Source organism: Oxyura jamaicensis, chromosome 4, assembly GCF_011077185.1.
Source record: "Oxyura jamaicensis isolate SHBP4307 breed ruddy duck chromosome 4, BPBGC_Ojam_1.0, whole genome shotgun sequence".
Taxonomy (NCBI): domain Eukaryota; kingdom Metazoa; phylum Chordata; class Aves; order Anseriformes; family Anatidae; genus Oxyura; species Oxyura jamaicensis.
In genome coordinates, this window is record NC_048896.1 from 62,856,187 (window position 1) to 62,874,836 (window position 18,650).

Here is an 18,650-nt window from a genome sequence, read left to right on the forward strand (position 1 = left end):
TTTTTTTTTTTTTTTCTTTTTTTTTTTTTTTTTTTTTTTTGGTAAAAGACTGTTCTTGGACAAAATCAGGATTTACTGATAACGGTCTGAAAAAAAGAGATATATGGTCTTCTGTGACATAAACAGGAGGCAAATACATGAACTGTCCTAGCTCAGGATTGTGTGACTCAGGATTGTTAGTGATGCTAACTGAGAAAGTATGTCTGTTCTGCTGCAGAATGCCTGTATCATAGATATATCTGCTTTCTACAGCTCCTCTGGAGTTACTTTGCCTCTTTAGCATGAACAACCAGATGTTTTGTTTTTAAATTCACATTTAGTCATGAAAGCAGTGACAGATTATACCTTGGAAATAAATCACTTCAGCAACTGTTCTGTCTTATTTTTAGTTGTCTCTCAAAATCTGCAATGCTGGTTAAATATTTGGTCTCGTAACATAGCAGACAAAAGCTGTGAATACCACTAGACTCCAACCTACTGATTTGAGCTGAAAGTGGTCAGGGAGCAATCTTCCCACTACTTCTAAATAAAAACTGCCTGCTGTCTCTTATGCTCTTGCAATAATTAAAGAATAATCCCATTGTTTGGAGTCTCTCTGGGTCCCCAAGGAAAGAATTCCTTTCCATCTAAACAGATTTTTACTCTTTTTTTTTTTTTTTTTTATAAATTTCAATCTCTGCAAGGCAGAGAAACCAAATACAGGCTTTCTCCACTTGATTCCTCCCCTTCACATGTGCTTATTTGTCATCTGTGCATGATCATGGCCCAGCCTTTCCTTCCATCCCTCTGAAAAGCATGCAAGAATTCCTCTCAAACATGTCTCATACCCTTGTTGCATCCCCTGAAACAGCTCTAATGTGATGCTACTGACCTGGACCCTATGCTGTAGCCATGTTTCCTACCTGACCCTGGAGGGTATGCCTACCTGAAAGCCTTTTTACAGTATATTAGATTTAATAAGCAGAGTATATGTACCATGAAATATATTAGCACACATTAAAAAAAATAATAATCCAGGTGTCTATTCACCACTCACTAGAGGTACATTTCCCACTCTGAAGTGTATTTTGTAGGGACATCAGGCAGCCAGCAATCCAGTAACCTTTCAACTAAGCATTTAATAGAATCATCCTCCCTAAAGGTGTAGCTCTGTGAGCCCTAAACTCAGTGGTGCTACATCTCCATACAGTACAGCAACCTCAGCTCTTGCTTGCTCTGTTCTATCTACGTGCCACTATCGAAAACATCTTGGGTGTCTTCCCACTACAAGAGCTGGCTGTCACGCTGGGACCGTGGCCATCAGTGGAAAAAAAAGGCTGCAGTTTTCCTGTGCCTCCAGTGGAGCAAGCTGGCCGGCAGCGTGACCCATGTTGAAGGTCTGAAGGAAAGGGACACATGGAACACATGGCTTCCAAGGACATGGCTGGCGAACACTGGGGCAGACCAACCACAACACAAAGCCACCTGGGGCCTGATGTGCAGGGAAAAGTGAGGGATCTGATTAATTCACTCACTCTGGCAAGCACCTGTTCCCCTGAATTCCACTGTACCTCCCCACTTTGACTGCTCTGAGGACTGCTGCAGCTGTTCTGCAGGGTTTCAGCCTGTAAATCTATGCACTCACTAACCCCTCTCCTATACGGCCCTGCCAAACCACCAGGCTGTTATGTAACGTCCCTCTTCACTGCTCAGGATGTTCCTCATCGTGTCCTCTGAGGGGATTCAGTGCTCTGAACTCAAAGGCATTAATGGAAGGAGATGGTGAATGCTGCGGCCAATGCTTGGCTCACACAGATCACACATTAGTCTGCAGGAAGCTTCACTGTGCTTAATGTTTACCCTGACAATGTCTTTGAAAAGCTAAAGCTAGAAACTCCCTTCTTAGAAAAACTGGCTTTTCAGAAGCCACTCAATGCTGTAGACATGTGACTATTGACTTCATTGCTGTTCCTCTGCTAAGTCGTGAAATGCACGCTACATGCCTGGAAAGGGAGTACTTGCAGGGGAACAGAAGTGCAGTTGTGCCTCAGACATTGCTCCTCTGCTTACACACTCCTCTCTACTCCCTGATGGATCTTGATGAATCAAGTATTGCAAGTATTTGCCAGAGGTTCCAGCTCCGACTATGTCCGCAGGGCTTACTGTAACACACCTAACAGTTCCAGGGCACTGTGCAGAATCTGCAAAACCTGCACGCGTGGACAGTCACAAATCTACCTGCAGCTTTTGGAACTGAAACAGCAAAAATAACAAGGCTTTCAGGAACATAGCGCAACAAACAGAATCACTGTGGGCGTTTCCAAATTCTAAAGAAATGGGCATTACTAATGGAACAACCAGATAGAAAGCCAAAATAGATGGAGCAGAGTGTTATTTTATTTCTTCACCACTTAGGATCAAAACCAGTCTCCAGTCTGTCCACTTGTCTGAGTTTTTCTCACTCTCCCTTCAACTGCATCCCTACAAACATCAGCTTTTGGAGCATTTTTATCTGCAAAGAAAAATTCCACTGAGTCCCGTTCTATCTACACCATGTTGACACACTGCAGAGAAAATTATGCCTAATAGTTGATGCAGCAATGCTGGTGGCAAGTGGCAGAATTTAGTCTGAGATTTTTTGATTTTCCAAATTTGTGTCATGCTAACTGCTCTAATTGTACTCGTGTGGAACTGATCTCAAGAGGACTGCTGATCTAGGATCTAAGAGACTGGGGAATAAAAGTGCAATATAGTCCTTCTGCTTCAAAATGCTATCAGCAAATTACACTTCTACAACTGAATTGAGGAAAGAGTTGTAGAAATAGCACTAGGGATGACCACATTCTGGAAACAACCAAAAGCTTAAAGCTTAGCTTAGCTCCCAAGGTGAAGAATTAACACAAAGAACTTGTTCAAGGGGCAGAGGAAGAATAACACTGTGCCATGCTTTTGAACATCCTGTCACACCCTATTCCCTTCAAAAAGGAAATATATCCCATAAAGCCTGTGGCTTTGACATGCATAAAAAAAAGCATTTCTAGTCGGTCAGGATCGGATCCATGTTTTAGATTCACTGTAGAAAAACTACTGAACAATTTAATATTCCCTGACAGAAAAACTACCGAACAATTTAACATTCCCTGACAATTTCCCTTATGTACGTATGTACATGTGTACGTATGTACATACAAAATGGATGGCTTGTAATGTCTCTGTTGTTAAAGGTTCAGCCAAATGTACCTGATATGCACAGCACTCCTGGCAACAATTCAGGCTCCAGTAATGGCAAACACACCCTTTAAGTGGTAGCTCAGACCCATTTGAGTATAATGCTGGCATGTAACAGAGTTACAGAGTTTAAACACACTAAGTTTTGGTTTTTGTTTTGTTTTGTTGTTTTAATCAATAGTGAGACATTTAATGCATTCATTACCTGGCAGAGCTGGTGCAATTTTAGATGTCCTGCCTGAGCTGGTTATGGGAAGCTGACCTACTTTTCCCAGCAGAGTGCCAGTTCTTGATGCCAGCCTGCTGCAAGGTCCCCAGTTACTTTGATCCAGTGTGGCCAGCCTTAGAGAAGGAAAATTCTTAACATCATGGGGCAAGATGCACGCTGGGAACATTTGTTGTAAATCAAACACTGGCAGGAGTAAATCAAGAAGTTCAAAAGCAAATAAAGAGGTTAGTCAGCTTCCATACACAGACACCAGAGTAAGCGTATTTCTTATTCAGTTAGATGATGCTATTAATAACTCCACACAGAGATTGGAGGGGGGAAGCTATGGGTGCTTAGAAAGTATACAAAAATAATGTATACCTGGTAGTTAACATTTTTAAGTTGTGGATTCTGTCTGTCTGTTTTTGGTGCTACTTTGTCAGTATCAGTTTCCCAGGTTTACATAGTCTCACTAAGGACAGACCCCAGAGGAAACATGCCAGGCAGGTGGTGTTTCCAAGTAAAGGAGCAAACCATGTGATTCCCACGGAATGAGGAACACAGGACAGCAGACTGATTTTTGAAATGTTGATCTGTAAATGTTGATGGGTAAAAAAATTCCACCCTAATCCCCACATTTGTATGCACTCCAGGACAAACCAAAGTGGAGCTAGTGCAGCCTGGAAGAGCTCCCCAGTCTGCTTCCACAGCCTCCCCGCAAGCCAATCCAAACTACTGTGGCCCGATGCAAGCCAGCCCTAGCTATCCGTGATCCTGCACTTCCTGGCTAAGGAACATGGATTTTCACCTCTGGTGGAAGATGCCCAGCACCCCCTGCCTGCCTCCCGGACTCGGGCAGGGCAGGGCAGGCAGCAGGAAGCTGGACAAGGCAGCGGGCAGCTCACAGGTGGGATGGCTGGCTGGGGCAGCAGGTGGCACCCACCAGGCTGCTGCGAGCCCCAGTGGTGCATTAAGCCTACTGCGAGCTCCATGCGCCTCTAAATATACACACAAAATTTACTCTTACTGCTATTTTTCTATATGAGAATGTAGAGAGAAAGTCCAAAGAGAGGGAACCATGGCAGAAGTGATTTCACACAACCTGTCCCAGTTCTCCCAGGAAAATATGGTACAGTATGTAGAAAGTACAGTATGTAGGAAGTGACCTAGTGAGGGTGCCATACAACTGAACCCTGAGTTAACTGCTTAGGGATGGGCACACCTCTGTAAGGACTGTGGGGTTATTTCCTTCATGGAGCACACACGTACCTGCAGTCTATATTGTTAGCCCTTCTGCTGCTGACCCTCACAACAGCCTCAGAAGCTACAGCTGACACATGCTGAAATACTTCAGCAGAGTCACACTAGTGGTAGCATCCTAGCTGCTCCCCCTCCATGCCTGCACAGGATTTTCTCCACTCAGAGCAGCACGCTGGAGAAGCCAGGCACCTGGCTAGGACAGGGTTTCAGCAGGGAGTCAGATCCTGCCCGCTTCCTGAGCCAAGCCCTTCCCTAAAACCTCTCCTTCCTTCCAATACCCCAGGCACGTCGAAAGCAAAAACTTAGCTCTTCCATCACACCATACCCCACACAAACGACCTCTATGTACCCTAGGAGGAGCATCTGCCAAGAGGGAAGCTGAAATTGCCCGTGGCAGCTGCTGGAGTAATTCCCGTGCTGAGAGTCGTGCCAGACACACACAGGACCCGATTCTGTGTTGCTTCTTTAGAGATGAGGTGCTGAGGAATCCACACATGTGCACTGTACTTCACATTGCCTTGTGGGCAGCTTGCACGTTCATCCTCTGCGCATATCAAAGAAATAATGGTAAGTAATCCCGGATGCAGTATCTAGCTGATTTATAAAGCAGCCCGTTTTGTTGGGCTGTAGAAAAGCAACTGTTAAATAATCAAAATATAATGTCCAAGGGCTTTTGAGAAAACCTCCGCGTCGCAATATTTAAATACACTGTTATGTACTTTTAAACAGCCTGATTGGAAAAATTACATCATTTGGGATTTTCTCAACATTTGGTGCGTCAGCTCTCGGTGTCTTAGAGCCCTATAAATAGACATTTGGACCACTTCAGTACAATTCGTGTATGAAATTTTTCCATAATCCACTTAACTCTATTATTCAAATAGAGTGCAACTGGATCTTTTCTTGGGAACAGGGATTATGCAATGCTAAGTATAGGAGGTTCAAGAAAAACAGTATAAAGCCAAACATGAGCTGCAAACTTTTTCAAAGCAGCAGAGTTTGTCTGTATTTATTTATATGCTGGGCTTTGATTTCTTTCTCACTAACACTCACTAGCTCTTTTTGCCTCTCTTGATCTACCAAACCGTTTTTCTCTCATGTATTGGTGTATCAAGAGTGTGGCCAAGCTCTTACACATCAATTGCTCAATTAGGAATAAAGATGTAATTGCAGTATGATTACAATTATGATCTAACTGGATCCTTATCCTGCTACGAAGTATTGTTTAGAATTAGAATTATAAGCCTGGGCATTACTGATGAGATCTTGCCAAAACCCCCTGCATTCTGGAGTTTGCTGGAAAAACAAAATACCGATGTTTTCAGATCAGAGATGGCCAAATACTGTGAGCGCAGCTCTCCACGCACAGAAATTATTTTCTCTAATATTTCTGAAAAGTAACCACAATTCATATGCTCCCTTAGCTTTCCTAAACGCTTTCCATTTACACTAAATTAGAAAATATATTAAATTCAGCAATGAGAACTCTAAACACAACATTTACCATATAACACTACTTTCATAAACAAATGCCTACATGCATCTGAAACATGTTGAGGATGAACTTCCTTATCTTTGTCTTTCTCTGCCTTACATACTGAATCTATCAGTTACTCAGTGTGAACCACTCAGGTAAACAGCACCATGAAAGACCTGCATATGCAACATGCTAGAATATGAACGGTGTAGAAGAAAGCTCCAGCTTAAAATGCACGTAGGTGGATTTTCTTACTTAAAATTGAGTTAGAGCTGCTGGTCAGGTCAGGGCTCAAAAGCTGTTTCTAAGGATCCCAATTCCATCCCATGCTTAAGCATAATTGAGAACGTCAATTCTCAGTTAGTAGCTCAGGGTTCCACCTCTCCTCAGAGCTCCCAGCTGTGCAGACTCCTAAGCTGTCTCAAGAAGGGCTATTTTTTGCAGAGCATGGTGTAGGCTACGGAGCTTTGTGTTATGGAGATGAAGACATCAAGGGAAGGATCACAGGGATTTGAGGTAGCTGATGGCTCTTCTCTAAAATGTCTTCTGGGGTGGGGACCTACAGCAAGGAAAGTAAGCTCAGAGGGAAAAAAACATCCACTTACAAGAGTAAATGAGCAGTGAAGGCTCTAACAATCAAATAACAACCCCGTTTTCTGTCTGCCTTTTCACAGAAGCAGGATGCAGAAAACATACTCTTAGCCCATCCCGTTTCTTAGCTCTCACCACCACAGGACTGTCTGCCACCAGCAATTAAAAGGGGTCAATTCACTATTTTAATGAGAATCAACTCCTGAGAGCAAGAATTTGCCTTAATAATGAGCATTTCCATTCTTTTTCCATCCCGTTTTCACCTGACTCATCAGATACTCACTGTGTGATTCAAATTGCCCATTTCAGGAAAAAATATCCCTAGAATTACATACCTCTTTCTTGCAACAAAGTGCCACTTCTGAATTGCTCTGCTTTTGGATGTTAAGTGCAAAAACATCGTACCATGGTTGTGCTTCAAACATCCTGGAGAGATTAATTTTCAGCTTTTAGCCAATAGCTGATACAACTACAGTTTTCTTCTCTGCAAGGGTAACTGAAAGAACTCAAATTAAATAATCTAAAAATCCAACTTGCTACTGTGCAGAGATACATCCACTCCGTAACACCAAAAGGGGGGATTCAGCCTGAATGTATATCAAAGCCAGAGAAGCTTCAAAAGATAGATGTTTCAAAACAGAAAATATATTGCCCATACAAGTACGCAGAAGTAAGATCTACCAATACAATCTCTTAGCTTAAGCAGTAACAGTCATAAATTATCATAATTATCTCTTACACTTGTGACGTACAGAAATTAAGAGCAAGATATTAATTAAAAATTAATTACATTTTATGTAACTCTCACGTAACAAAGACAAGTATGAGAAAGTTATGTAAGAAATCCCTACCCTTCTTTAGAAGTAAAAGACGTTAAATAAGAGTAATTCACGGGATGCAAGTCCCGATACCTTATACGGGCAGCACGTGTTCAGAATAGGAGTTTATCCAAGGAAGCAAACTTTTCTCCAACTCAACTTGACAGATACTGCCTCTCGACTTGACAGCACTCCTTTCTAATAAAAACAGAACGGCACATCTGCTCTGCTGAATGTTACAGACACCAGACTGGATTAACCTATCCATACAATGTAATTAATTAGAAACGCAAAGCTGTAGTTAGAGGTTAGCCCACAAGTGTGTTTTGTTTGCTATTTAACTCATTTCTAGAAATGGGAAATTAGATCTACCTTGTTACTGTTTCACAGGCAGATTTCCACTGTTCCACATGCTCAAGTCATAACCACACCTAAATGCTTGCTCTATGACTTGATGAAGAAATGTAGATCGTACCTGGACTTCTTCCACTCACTGACTCATGGACTTGTTAAAAAAACAAAACAAAACAAGCAAAACAGCCTACAAATCCTACAAAAACATAAATTCACTTGACGCATGTGAATTTAACAGCTGATTACTTTGGGGACCCGAGACAATCTCAGCATCTGTTTGAAGCACCAGCAGCACCAGGTCAAGAGCTCTCCGCCATGCCTCTGTCTTGGCTGTAACGTTATCATAAACCCTAAAACCCTCTGCATTGCCCATGAAGGGAGCAGGACCACCTTGGAACATATCACCCATTTGAAACTCTTTCAGTACATATGCTGAGGGAGAGCCACAGCCAACTGCTTTTTTGAGGTGATGCTCAATTAAGGTCTGTGCTTCAAAAAGCGATGCTGCTTTTGCGGTGTTGCACATAACTGCTGAGAGATACTGGCTCCAGCCACTTGCTAACGCTTGAAGCACAACTGATTTATACTCTGCTGAAAATGCTGCCAGCCAAGGGCCATGAAATTCTTTCACAGGCTTTTTATTTGCTAGCTTTAAAGACTGCTCTGCCAGCGCCTGACTGTGACTAAGGCATAAGAGCTCAACTGCACCCCCACCAAGGAAAACCTTCCCATCCCTGAGGGCGTGATGCAGTCGGTACACAAGAGTCCAGAACCGGTCTTCGACGAGCTGCATCTTTGCAGGCACGGCAGTAGTAAGCACAGCCGTGAGCAGGGCGATCCCTCGCACCCTTATCCTGACGGGCACCAGCTCGCCCAGGTCCATCGCACGCCCATCGCTGGCCGTCCACAGCTCCAGCTGGGCACCGCTCCCCACGCAGGAGGCACTCCACTGGGTGATGTACGTCACGGGCCGGGCACCGCTGGCCTCCCCGAAGGCACACAGCACCTTCTGAGCCACGGAGCCGATCACCAGAATCTTGTTTGCCATGCACCTTTCCATTAGGTTTTCACACACGTTCCCTTTGACCAAAACTAAGTTCACTTCAGAGCGTATTAGAATACCTAATGTTGTATTTAGCCACAAGTCTCCTGGTCTGCCTTCCTGTAGGTCAGGACGCTCCAACACAGTCCTTACGTTACGTGGCTTAGTAAAACCTAGGTGACGGTACTCTTCAGCTAGGTCACCATCTGTCAGCAGAATCCGAAGGGGTTTGTCTCCAAAGTGTTTGATAACTGTGGCTTGTTCTGGTGATACTAAAGTGACAAAACCCGGGCAAACACAAGAATAGCTTTCAGGCAGACCAGGTAAACAGCATGTCACAATTTCTGCAATATTAAATTGGGAAGAGCCACTGCATTCTACTCTCTCGTGTTGATATGCAACGATGCTTTTAAGCAATTTCATGTTGGGCTCATTTCCATGGCTCAGAGCTCTTGTCAGGTGTCCTAAACCATAACAATCACATGGATGTGCTGACTGTCCTGAGAGGCATACCTGAGAATCATCGAGCTGACTCGAAAAAGGGCTTGTCGCTAGAGCACTGAAGTATCTACTGTGGGTTAATCTTTTTTGTTTACAGCTGGATGCACTAACACCACTTCCAGAAATCACAGATGCACTGTTATCATCTGCTGATCTGACAGGGGAAGCTATTGATCCAAAGCCAGCCAAAGGTGAAACCAGGCCCTTGTTAAAATTACTGTCAGCTCCTTGATGGGAACAAGAATTTCTTGGAACAAGTTCTTTTGATGGAGAAACTTCTTTCTGAAAGCACAGAAAAATCTGAGGATTTAGAAAACTGTCACATGCAGCCTCGTAAGTTTTGCTGCTAGAAGCGTTTGGCCTAACACTGCTAGAACACAGCTCTTTATTTACATCACGTACTGACATTTGAAGACACTGGACTTTCTCACAACAAGAGTTCAACCCCTCAGACATCACCGACACTATTGCTGAAACAGGAACGTTCTGCTGGAGGCATTCCAGGACAGCATTGCTCCACGCACCAACAAGAAACAAAAGGGTGCTCATCCCAGTTTTAAACTCCTTGTTTTGCGCCTGAATGGTTTCATTAAGAAGCTGTCCCGCAGCACTAGTTAAATCCAAACTTTCTATCAATCTGACAGCAGAACAAATCAACATGCTTTGGTTGGTGCTGTCATCCACAACGAATTTACAGGACTTCATTGGCCCCAATAACGTTCTTCCAGCTGATGCCAAGGATGAGAGCTGCTGAAGTCCTATATGTCTTCTCGAATTCACATCCCTGAAAGCCATGGCCAGCGGGCAGCATCTGTGAACAGAACACAAACTTATTGTCCCATCCTCACAGTACTCCAGAGAACACATCACAAAATAACTAAATTAACAGCTGAATACTGAACAGAGCTCTTCTGTAAGGCACTGTATAAAACAGTCCTCTATGCCGTGCATTTACTATGAGATACATAGTTGCTGAAATGATGCATTACTAAAATACCATGGATTTCTTTTTTTATTTTTATTTTTTCTGGCAGATAGTAAAATGCTGTTAATTCCAGTGGTTTCTTAAATGTGAAGCAGTCCAAATCTTACAGAATTACCACTTCTCTCGTGACTTGCTATCTGGAATTTCAGCTGTCTTCCTTAGGGCAAAAGTTCCCTAGGGCAGAAGGGACAACTGCATGCAAAACCAAACACTGTACCAATAGCGATACCACTGAATTTACCCTCCAAATCTGGACAAACATAAAACTTACTTTATTACAACAAATTTATTTTATTCCAAATTCTATTTATTCATTTAACATACATAAATACTCTAATATGCATGAAAAGGAATGACATCTCTTTATACCTCACAAAGCAAACTGCCAAGACTTCTGTGTTTTGGTGCACTACTTGGTTTTAACGTGCCAAAAATACATCTTCTCTCCCTTGAAATACTCTCCATACCACACTCCTGTGGCAGACCACATGGATTAAACTAAAGCTCTTTTTTTTTTAAAAAAAAAAAAAAGTACACACACCAAGAATTAAAAAGTCATAGCTCTTTCACCTTTTACGTTCACATTCAAATAATATTTCATCTCCCTAAAGGTCTTTTTGTAGAACTGTTGTAAAATCAAAACCTCTTTTGCTACCCCACTTAGCGAAAGGCCATCCAAATACTAACTCAATGGAAGACAAAGCAGGAATTTAAGTAGAGTAGGCAGTCAGAAATCACCATCGTGTGATGATAGCCCCAAAGTTCTAGTCCAGCCTGAACTGAAAAAAAATCCCGTTAGTTACTAGAAGTATCTTCAAATACCAAAACAACCATTAATCAAGATTTTTTATTTTTTTTTAAATTATCTGTAATCAGTACTTTTGACTTTGAAGCTGTACTGGGAGTGCATAATTGATAATCTCCATCTAACATGCTTAAGGTTTTTTTCTGGGAATTTTTCTTGGCAGTCTCTTGTGACAACAGTCTAGGCATGCAAGGCATATCAGTACTTCCAGTAATATTATTTTTTTTTTTAAAAAAGCCTGTTTTTTCTCTTAATACCACAGCTAGTTTGTTTTCAAATAGGAAAAAAAAAAAAGGCCCACAGAATCTGATAAAGAAATGTTTCCCCTACTCCCCTAAAAACTCATTCCAGCTGATTTCTCTTAAGTATTTACTAAGTGTTTTTTGACATCACTGTTTCAGAATTCCAGAAGTTCTCAACTAGTAATGATTGTTTCTTGGAGCATGCCTGCTTTGACAGAAAGATTAGATAACCAATTTGTGGTTATAAAAATTTGGTGGTCATAAAATTTGAGAAATAGCTAAATTAACTAAGCAAACAGGCCAAATAATGCTGTCTTGCTATCCAGGCCCTCGATACCCAGCTCTGTGCAGGAGGCCATGCCACTGCTTGGGCAGGAGACATGGAAGGACAGCTGGGAAGGACTTTCCATTTTCCAGCACAGAGAACTTCATGCTCTCCGTCCAGTTCCAAACAAGGGTTCAGCTCAGCAACACAAGCTGCTGTTGTATCAGTATGGCATCGTTATCTCGATGCACGTGGAGCCAGGGCTGGTTATGAGCAGGAGCAGTGTTAGTGCAGCTCCTCCCACCAAAGCCATGCACTGCCACCAAATCTCAACACAGCCAACTACAAGTCACTTACCTAAAATCTTCTGAAACCGTCGTTGAAAAACGTGCCTCTCACTTTCACCTTATATTCATACTGTAGAACTGTAGCTTCGTTTGACACCAGCCCATGCTCCTGGAGGTACCAAGGGCTTGGCTGCAAAGACAGATGAAGGCATGACATATGTTGACAGGAAAGACTTTTTATTTCACTGCTTGCACAATCCGTGGCGTGCATCTTCTCTGATCCTGTGATACTTCCCCCCCTTTTGCTTTACGCACGTTACTTTGACAAGCTCCTACTACAAGTTAAAACGCAGTAGGAACCAATAGACCCCAGACTCAACTTTTATCCCTCCCCGCCATCCCCTGACCTCTTACGTTTTTCCATCCCGTGTGAGGGGGAAAGATAACGAGCGGGAAGAGGAGGTTTGGGGGTTAAAAGGAAGAGATCAGCCAAGAGAGAGAGGCACCCACCACCACCATAAGCCCCCCCCCGGCCGTTGCTAGGTTACCGGTCCGGCCGCCATTTCCCTGTTGCCCACCCCGCCTTCGCGCTGACCTCACGAACCCCCCCGAGCTTCCCATTGGCCCGGACTAGAGAAGGGGGCGGCCCCCCGGCGCGCCCCGGCTCGCTCATTGGTGGTTGCTCGTGGCGGCGCTGAAGCGTCTTCCGCCCGGCGTTGGGAAGCGGCAGCGGCGGACAGATGGTGAGCGCTGAGGGGCGGGCGGGGCCCGGCGGCCGCGGAGCGCTGAGGGGCGCGGAGCGGCCATGGCAGCCCCGTTAAAATCGTATGGCCGTTAAACGGGCGGGACGGGGCTGAAGCCTGCCCTGACAGGCCGAAGCGACGGGCAGGAGGTGCGAGGGGCCTTAGTCACTGCCAGAGCGGTCACTTGCAGCCTGCCTGGTTCCTCTCGGGCTGGCGATCTCTGTTTAAAACAGCGCGCCCAGACGCTTCTTCCCTCCTAACAAAGTGTCCAGCTTGGCTTCTTTCTACTAGGATCACCCAGGAAAATGCACCCAACTGCAGTCTACCCATTGCCATAAAGCACATCTTTCACTTTCCCTACAGCTTCGCTATTTCTACTTACAGATTAGCTGTATTTTGCCTTTTCTCGAAGGGGCGATTTCTCATTCCTCTCTTTCTGAAGGCATCCAACTACAGGAAACCTGGCTTAAGCACAACCCAGCGGAAGAAAAGTAGCTTGAAACCTGAACTTACAGAAGAGCAAAAGCAGGAGATAAGAGAAGCTTTTGACTTGTTTGATACCGATGGATCTGGAAGCATCGACATAAAAGAACTCAAGGTTTTTGCACTGTTTTTCCTTGGATGGAAGTATCATTGGTCACAAAATCATAGCTGCTTTCTCTGTGTGCCCAGACCTAACTTGCTCTATTTTAAAATGGCTTTGGTGTATGAACAACAGTAATGGCTTGCCCTCGTGGCTGAACTTGGGGTGTGTTTCAGTTACCCTAAGAAAAATCTGTATGCAATACAGAGCAGGCAGGCTTCTCTAGTACGGGAACAGTTGACCAAGTAGCTTTTAATATCTGAGCATGTGAAGTTTTTGGTGAGTTGGCACTTCCGAGTAGAAAAGCGTTCAGCAAGAAAACTTCTGCCCTGCCCTGTACTTCCACTAGATCATAAGAATGTGGAAGTGGAAGAATCAATGTTCACAGGTCAAATCTTCCTCGTGTTATCTGGCACACACTAGGAGTGGGAAATTACTAATAGTTTTATCAGTACTGAAGTCATTGTTTTAGAGCTTGGTTTTAACCAACGTTAAGTACTATCTGTTTGTACAGTAGTATTTTGCTTGTGTTGTGTAAACCTCAGAAAGTCTTTCTTCTTCCTTGACTAGCACAACACTCACCCTTTGATTTGCTGAGGCTGAGAAATTTATGGAGTTTTTTCAGTTGCCTCCCCATGTAGCCCCAAGTGCCAGGAGCTATACATCTGGATTTCTTCTATCCATGTACTGGATTGCCTAAGTTAACCACACGTAAGCAAAACTAATAGGCATTCTGCCCTGAATTTCAGATGGAGTGAAATCACATCCCTGATCTCTCCGTTGCTGTCCCATTTTGAGGAACCAGCCCTTTTAGGAACTAAGCTGAAAATCAGTCTGTAGTTCAGAGATGTAGTTGGAACTTTCACATAATTGTGACAAAAAGTTTCCCTTAGTTTCAGAAATAGATCCATGTTCCACATAAATCCAAGGACAAAATAAATTTTGAGTCTTGCAAACATCAAACCTACACTATTAGTAATTGGAAAGACGAAACAAGCAAGAGCTGTCAGAGGGTCTTCCTTGCAGTGAGCTGTAATTACAGTTTTAGGAGAGGAAATTAAATGAGCTTTAATGCAGCTGCTGCCATTAGAATTTTGGTGGCCTTCTTAACAGAATTGCTTTTTGGCACAGGTTGCGATGCGTGCCTTAGGCTTTGAGCCAAAGAAAGAAGAAATTAAGAAAATGATAGCAGATATTGACAAAGAAGGAAGTGGCACCATTGACTTTGAAGACTTCTTGGCTATGATGACACAAAAAATGGTAGGAATTGTTTAAAAATAATTAAGTCTTGGACTAACTTGAAAAATATCATAAAGGGACATATCACTAGCAGGTGTTTAATTCATACATATTTTAATTTAATTTTAGAGTGAAAAGGATTCAAAGGAAGAAATCTTGAAGGCTTTCAGATTGTTTGATGATGATGGCACAGGAAAAATTTCATTTAAAAATTTGAAAAGGGTTGCCAAGGAGCTGGGAGAAAACTTAACAGATGAAGAACTTCAGGTAAAGTCTGACTTGCCAGAGGTTTTCCAGTAGGAATGGACCACTCCTTGTGGGAAATTCATGCCTATACAAAAAGAGCTGAGAGGTTAGAAATGTGTGGAATAATCAAATACGTAGTCATGGCTTTGTACAAAGTACTTCTGATTTGTTTTTTAATGAAAAGGTCTTGTGTATAGAGTCAAGCCCCGTGCCTGACCAGGTGTACAATATGTTTCGTAGGAAATGATCGACGAAGCTGATCGAGATGGAGATGGAGAAGTGAGCGAGCAAGAATTTTTGAGAATCATGAAGAAGACTAGCTTATATTAGTATTTGTTGCCTTGCTTTACAGCTGCTCTGAAAGATAACTGGGAAAAGACTTAAAAATGGGTTTGTCTCCCCTGCATATTATATGCCAAGTCTGAAACGACAGAATTTTGGCTCATTCTTCTTTTTCAGTGAAGTTAATTGGGGAAGGGGGGCTTCAGTACCCAAAGGAACTGTCCAAGAGAGGTACTGCAGAAATGAAAAAGAAGGATGAACTGAACCAGCAAGGTAAGGCCCCTTGAACCCTGGCCCCCAAATGAGGATGTCAGTGATGCCATCTTGGATAAAGAATGCTGTGTCCTAACTATTTAACTGAAAAAAGTGAACGACATCTTGCCTGAGACGTGAAGGTTACCACTGCTGCTGGGAAACACCAAGTCTGACTTTCCTAAGGCTACATAATAAAGAGATGAGCTTATAACACCTTCAAGAATGAAAGTACAAGCACAGTATTTTTATTCCTTTTAAGGCTTTTAGGTTATCTTGTGGTATTTCTGTCCTTTTGTTGATTTCCATAAAAGACTCTGAAATCAGTTGCATATTTATTTCTGTATGAAACACTGTATCCTTGTGGCAAGTTGGTTTTGGACCTCAAGGGAAGCAAATGTAGGCAACCAGTTTTAGTTCTTCATTCAGAGCAGCGTGCCATCAATAGGTGTTCTTTTGTTTAACTATTCCATCATCTGATCATCTGAAACCTGGTTTACTTGAGTCTCACCTGTTTGGATCATCAAAGGTTATTGTATAACCAGCCAACATCTTGTGCCATTGCTCTTACTCCCAAGATTTTGCAGTGTTGTTATGATGCCATGATTTTAAGTACCCGAGGAGGTCTCAGTTCCAGAGCACGCTATGGTAAATTCTCTCCCTGGCTATTTACAGTCAAGTGGCAGGGAAGAACAGCATCTGAAGTGAAAAAATAGCTCACCTTAGGCAGCTGTGAAACAGTGAATAGAGTTAGAGCCATGCAATTCAAATTCTTTTTAGACATCACTATTTTTAATTAATTTTTAAGGAGTATTTTCATTTTCTTTAGTATTTTTTGTATATGCTCTCACTCCAGGACTTAGCATCCATGCTATGACAACACGGCAGTGAAGCACAACATGACACCTAACTATATGCTCCTGCAAGGAGGGTTTATCCTTGCATCCTGATAAGACAATCAGCTTCAAAACTGCAAGGAAATCCTATAACCCTAAGCCACCTCTCTCCCTCTAATAAGCTCTTTGAAGGAGAGTTTGTTACTGCTCACAATGGCAACTAGGTAGCAAAATGTTGGGAAAGGGTTCAATGGGAAGAGGAGGGAAAGGACAGAGTTTCACCAGTATGGGTTAAGATCCCTCTTTCCTCCAAACAGCTTCACAGCCACTAGCAAGGTTTGTCTCCAGAGAACTGTGTAGAAGAAAGGGAGAGACTGGATTAGCTCCCTATTACAGCCCCTTCTGTAAGGGCCCAGCAGGGGGAGAATTAGTTTCAGCAGTGGAAAGAAGTGTTCGTTCACGTTTCTTCCTGGCATAGAGATGCGGAGCTGGCACATTCTCTCCAAGTCCTCCGAGTTTTGTGCTCTGAACTACACTCTTCGAATAAAGCTTCTCTAACCTATACAGAAGCAGGCTTACATGTGTGGGGGAACAGGGATTGCATAGGGCCCTAAAAAAACAGCAGAGATCTATCTGTGAAGTCCCCTAATTAACATGTTCGGTGGCAGTAGATGTAACTGTATGCTTTTTTAAATGTCTGTTAACTTTGTATAGTGTGAAATAAAACTGTTTTGCAAGTTAATGATGTTGTATGCTCACAATGAAAACTATATTTTTCAAAAATAACTTTGAAGCATCAAGCACTTTACAAGTACGTTTTTGCTTTATCTTCTCTTTCTAAGAGAGAAATTCCTAGGTGCAAGAGGCTATCACATAATTCTTCTCCCTCTTCCACTACGCTGATTAAAAGTTTCTAGTACTAACCACTTATAATCAGAAAGGGAAATTTGAAGTTCTAGTTGATTATGGGGAATCCCGGCGCCTGTCAGAGTGACTGTACTTCTTTCAATGCTGCCACAGGAAGAGATTGATGACTGTTGTTTACCTACCTATGATGCATGTCATGGCTCTCTTCCTGTTCTAATCCTGTTACTTTTCTTCTGAAGCTAGGAAAAAGACACACAGTCATACCTACTGAGGAGGAAATTTTGTTTCTGGCTTGCACATTAATCTCTCGAGTCTGGAATGTTGGACGGTGCCTCAATTAGTGCAGAGCTTGCAAGTGCTAACGTAACAGAACAAGTGTTTCATGCTGCTTTAGTCCACGTTACGGCGAGGGATATCTTGTCCCCCCTTCAGCCACAGCCACGCAGTAGGAGGACTAACAGCAACACTGACAGCAGCCCACAGCCACGCTGTGGTTCTCTGCAAATGATCTTTAGTGTCACTGTGAATCTTTCCCACACCTTCAGGAGTTTGATTGTTTACATCTCTGTATGTGGTGGAGGAAAAGGAACCTTGCTGAGCCAGGGGCTGAGCTCAGAGTTAGGCTTTTGTGGGGAACTGAATTGCCCAGTCAAGTAATTCACCCTTTTACTGGGCTGGAGACACTCGGCTCGATGAATTGGGAACATACCCAAGCAGATGTTTTTCCTGGCTCTGTTCTAGTGACTGCTCAAGTAACTTACCCTAAATCAAGCAGTGTCACTGGAGGAGACGGATTACTTGCACCCCTCTCTTACCCTTCCTATTCACTCAGTACTAAAAAATAAGCCTAATGTGAAAGCTGGGGCACTTTTAGGAGACTTGGATTCAATTCTTTTGCACTAAAGCACTGAAATGGAGGCAAAGCCATGATCTGGGTTTCCTTGCATGAAGGGACCCATCCCTCAAGGCACCTGAAGCCGAGAGAAGCCATCAGTGTGGGTGCAGAGAGCGGCACATGATACAGCGGGCACGGCTCCAGGCCTGACCAGAGGCAGGCGGCCGTGAGCCCTGTTCTTTGCCCCCCTTTACCCCTTGGTGGTGACAGGGAGGCTGGGTTCTTACCTGCGTGTGCAAGGTCCCCTCGGATGGATGGCTGCAGTACGTGTTTCCAGCTGGGACTCTCCCTCCTGCCACGTCAGTGAGGCTGGGTTTTCAGTTTGAGCGCTCATGCTGGTCGGATGCTGCACAAAAAGGAAAGCGGAACTGCAGTCTGTATCGGCAAGCATCTAAATATCAAAGCCTTTAGGGATGATAGCTGCTGGGGAGATAACGTTGCAAATCACTTCCAATGAAAAATGTCTTTAAACAAAGATGCACTGCGTTTTTAAGAAAATACAAAGTAGTTCAAAAGAAAAATAATTTACTTACAAATAACATTGCAAACCACGCCAATTGGATGGCAATTTTGGATGAATCTTTACTGCTATCTCCCCTGTGCAACTTGGAATTCTTCATTATCTCTCTGTCCCACAGAACAGTAAAAGGCATTTTCAGTTGGCT

General features: G+C 43.2%; 2 protein-coding genes across 2 annotated transcripts; one reads left to right on the top strand and one right to left on the bottom strand.

The window, feature by feature from the left end:
- Nucleotides 1-7,368: 7,368 nt before the first annotated feature.
- BBS12 (Bardet-Biedl syndrome 12) lies at nt 7,369-18,334 on the bottom strand. The gene is made up of 2 exons (XM_035326062.1): nt 18,213-18,334; nt 7,369-10,269 (listed from the first exon to the last, which is right to left on the bottom strand). Exons 1-2 carry the CDS (start codon nt 18,317-18,319, stop codon nt 8,112-8,114), a joined length of 2,265 nt encoding a protein of 754 aa, XP_035181953.1. The 5' UTR covers nt 18,320-18,334; the 3' UTR covers nt 7,369-8,111.
- LOC118166879 (caltractin) lies at nt 12,662-16,965 on the top strand. The gene is made up of 6 exons (XM_035326067.1): nt 12,662-12,785; nt 13,228-13,383; nt 14,500-14,628; nt 14,737-14,874; nt 15,094-15,922; nt 16,009-16,965. Exons 1-5 carry the CDS (start codon nt 12,783-12,785, stop codon nt 15,181-15,183), a joined length of 516 nt encoding a protein of 171 aa, XP_035181958.1. The 5' UTR covers nt 12,662-12,782; the 3' UTR covers nt 15,184-15,922; nt 16,009-16,965.
- Nucleotides 18,335-18,650: the final 316 nt, after the last annotated feature.

What these genes read in the sequence shown, in the direction of transcription:
- LOC118166879 (XM_035326067.1), top strand. An exon ending in TCGACATAAAAGAACTCAAG is followed by an intron (nt 13,384 to 14,499) that starts GTTTTTGCACTG and finishes TTTTTGGCACAG; the next exon opens with GTTGCGATGCGTGCCTTAGG. An exon ending in TAACAGATGAAGAACTTCAG is followed by an intron (nt 14,875 to 15,093) that starts GTAAAGTCTGAC and finishes TATGTTTCGTAG; the next exon opens with GAAATGATCGACGAAGCTGA.
- BBS12 (XM_035326062.1), bottom strand. Translation starts at nt 18,319, where the DNA reads ATGAGCGCTCAAACTGAAAACCCAGCCTCACTGACGTGGCAGGAGGGA. An exon ending in AGGGGACCTTGCACACGCAG is followed by an intron (nt 10,270 to 18,212) that starts GTAAGAACCCAG and finishes TTCTGTTCACAG; the next exon opens with ATGCTGCCCGCTGGCCATGG.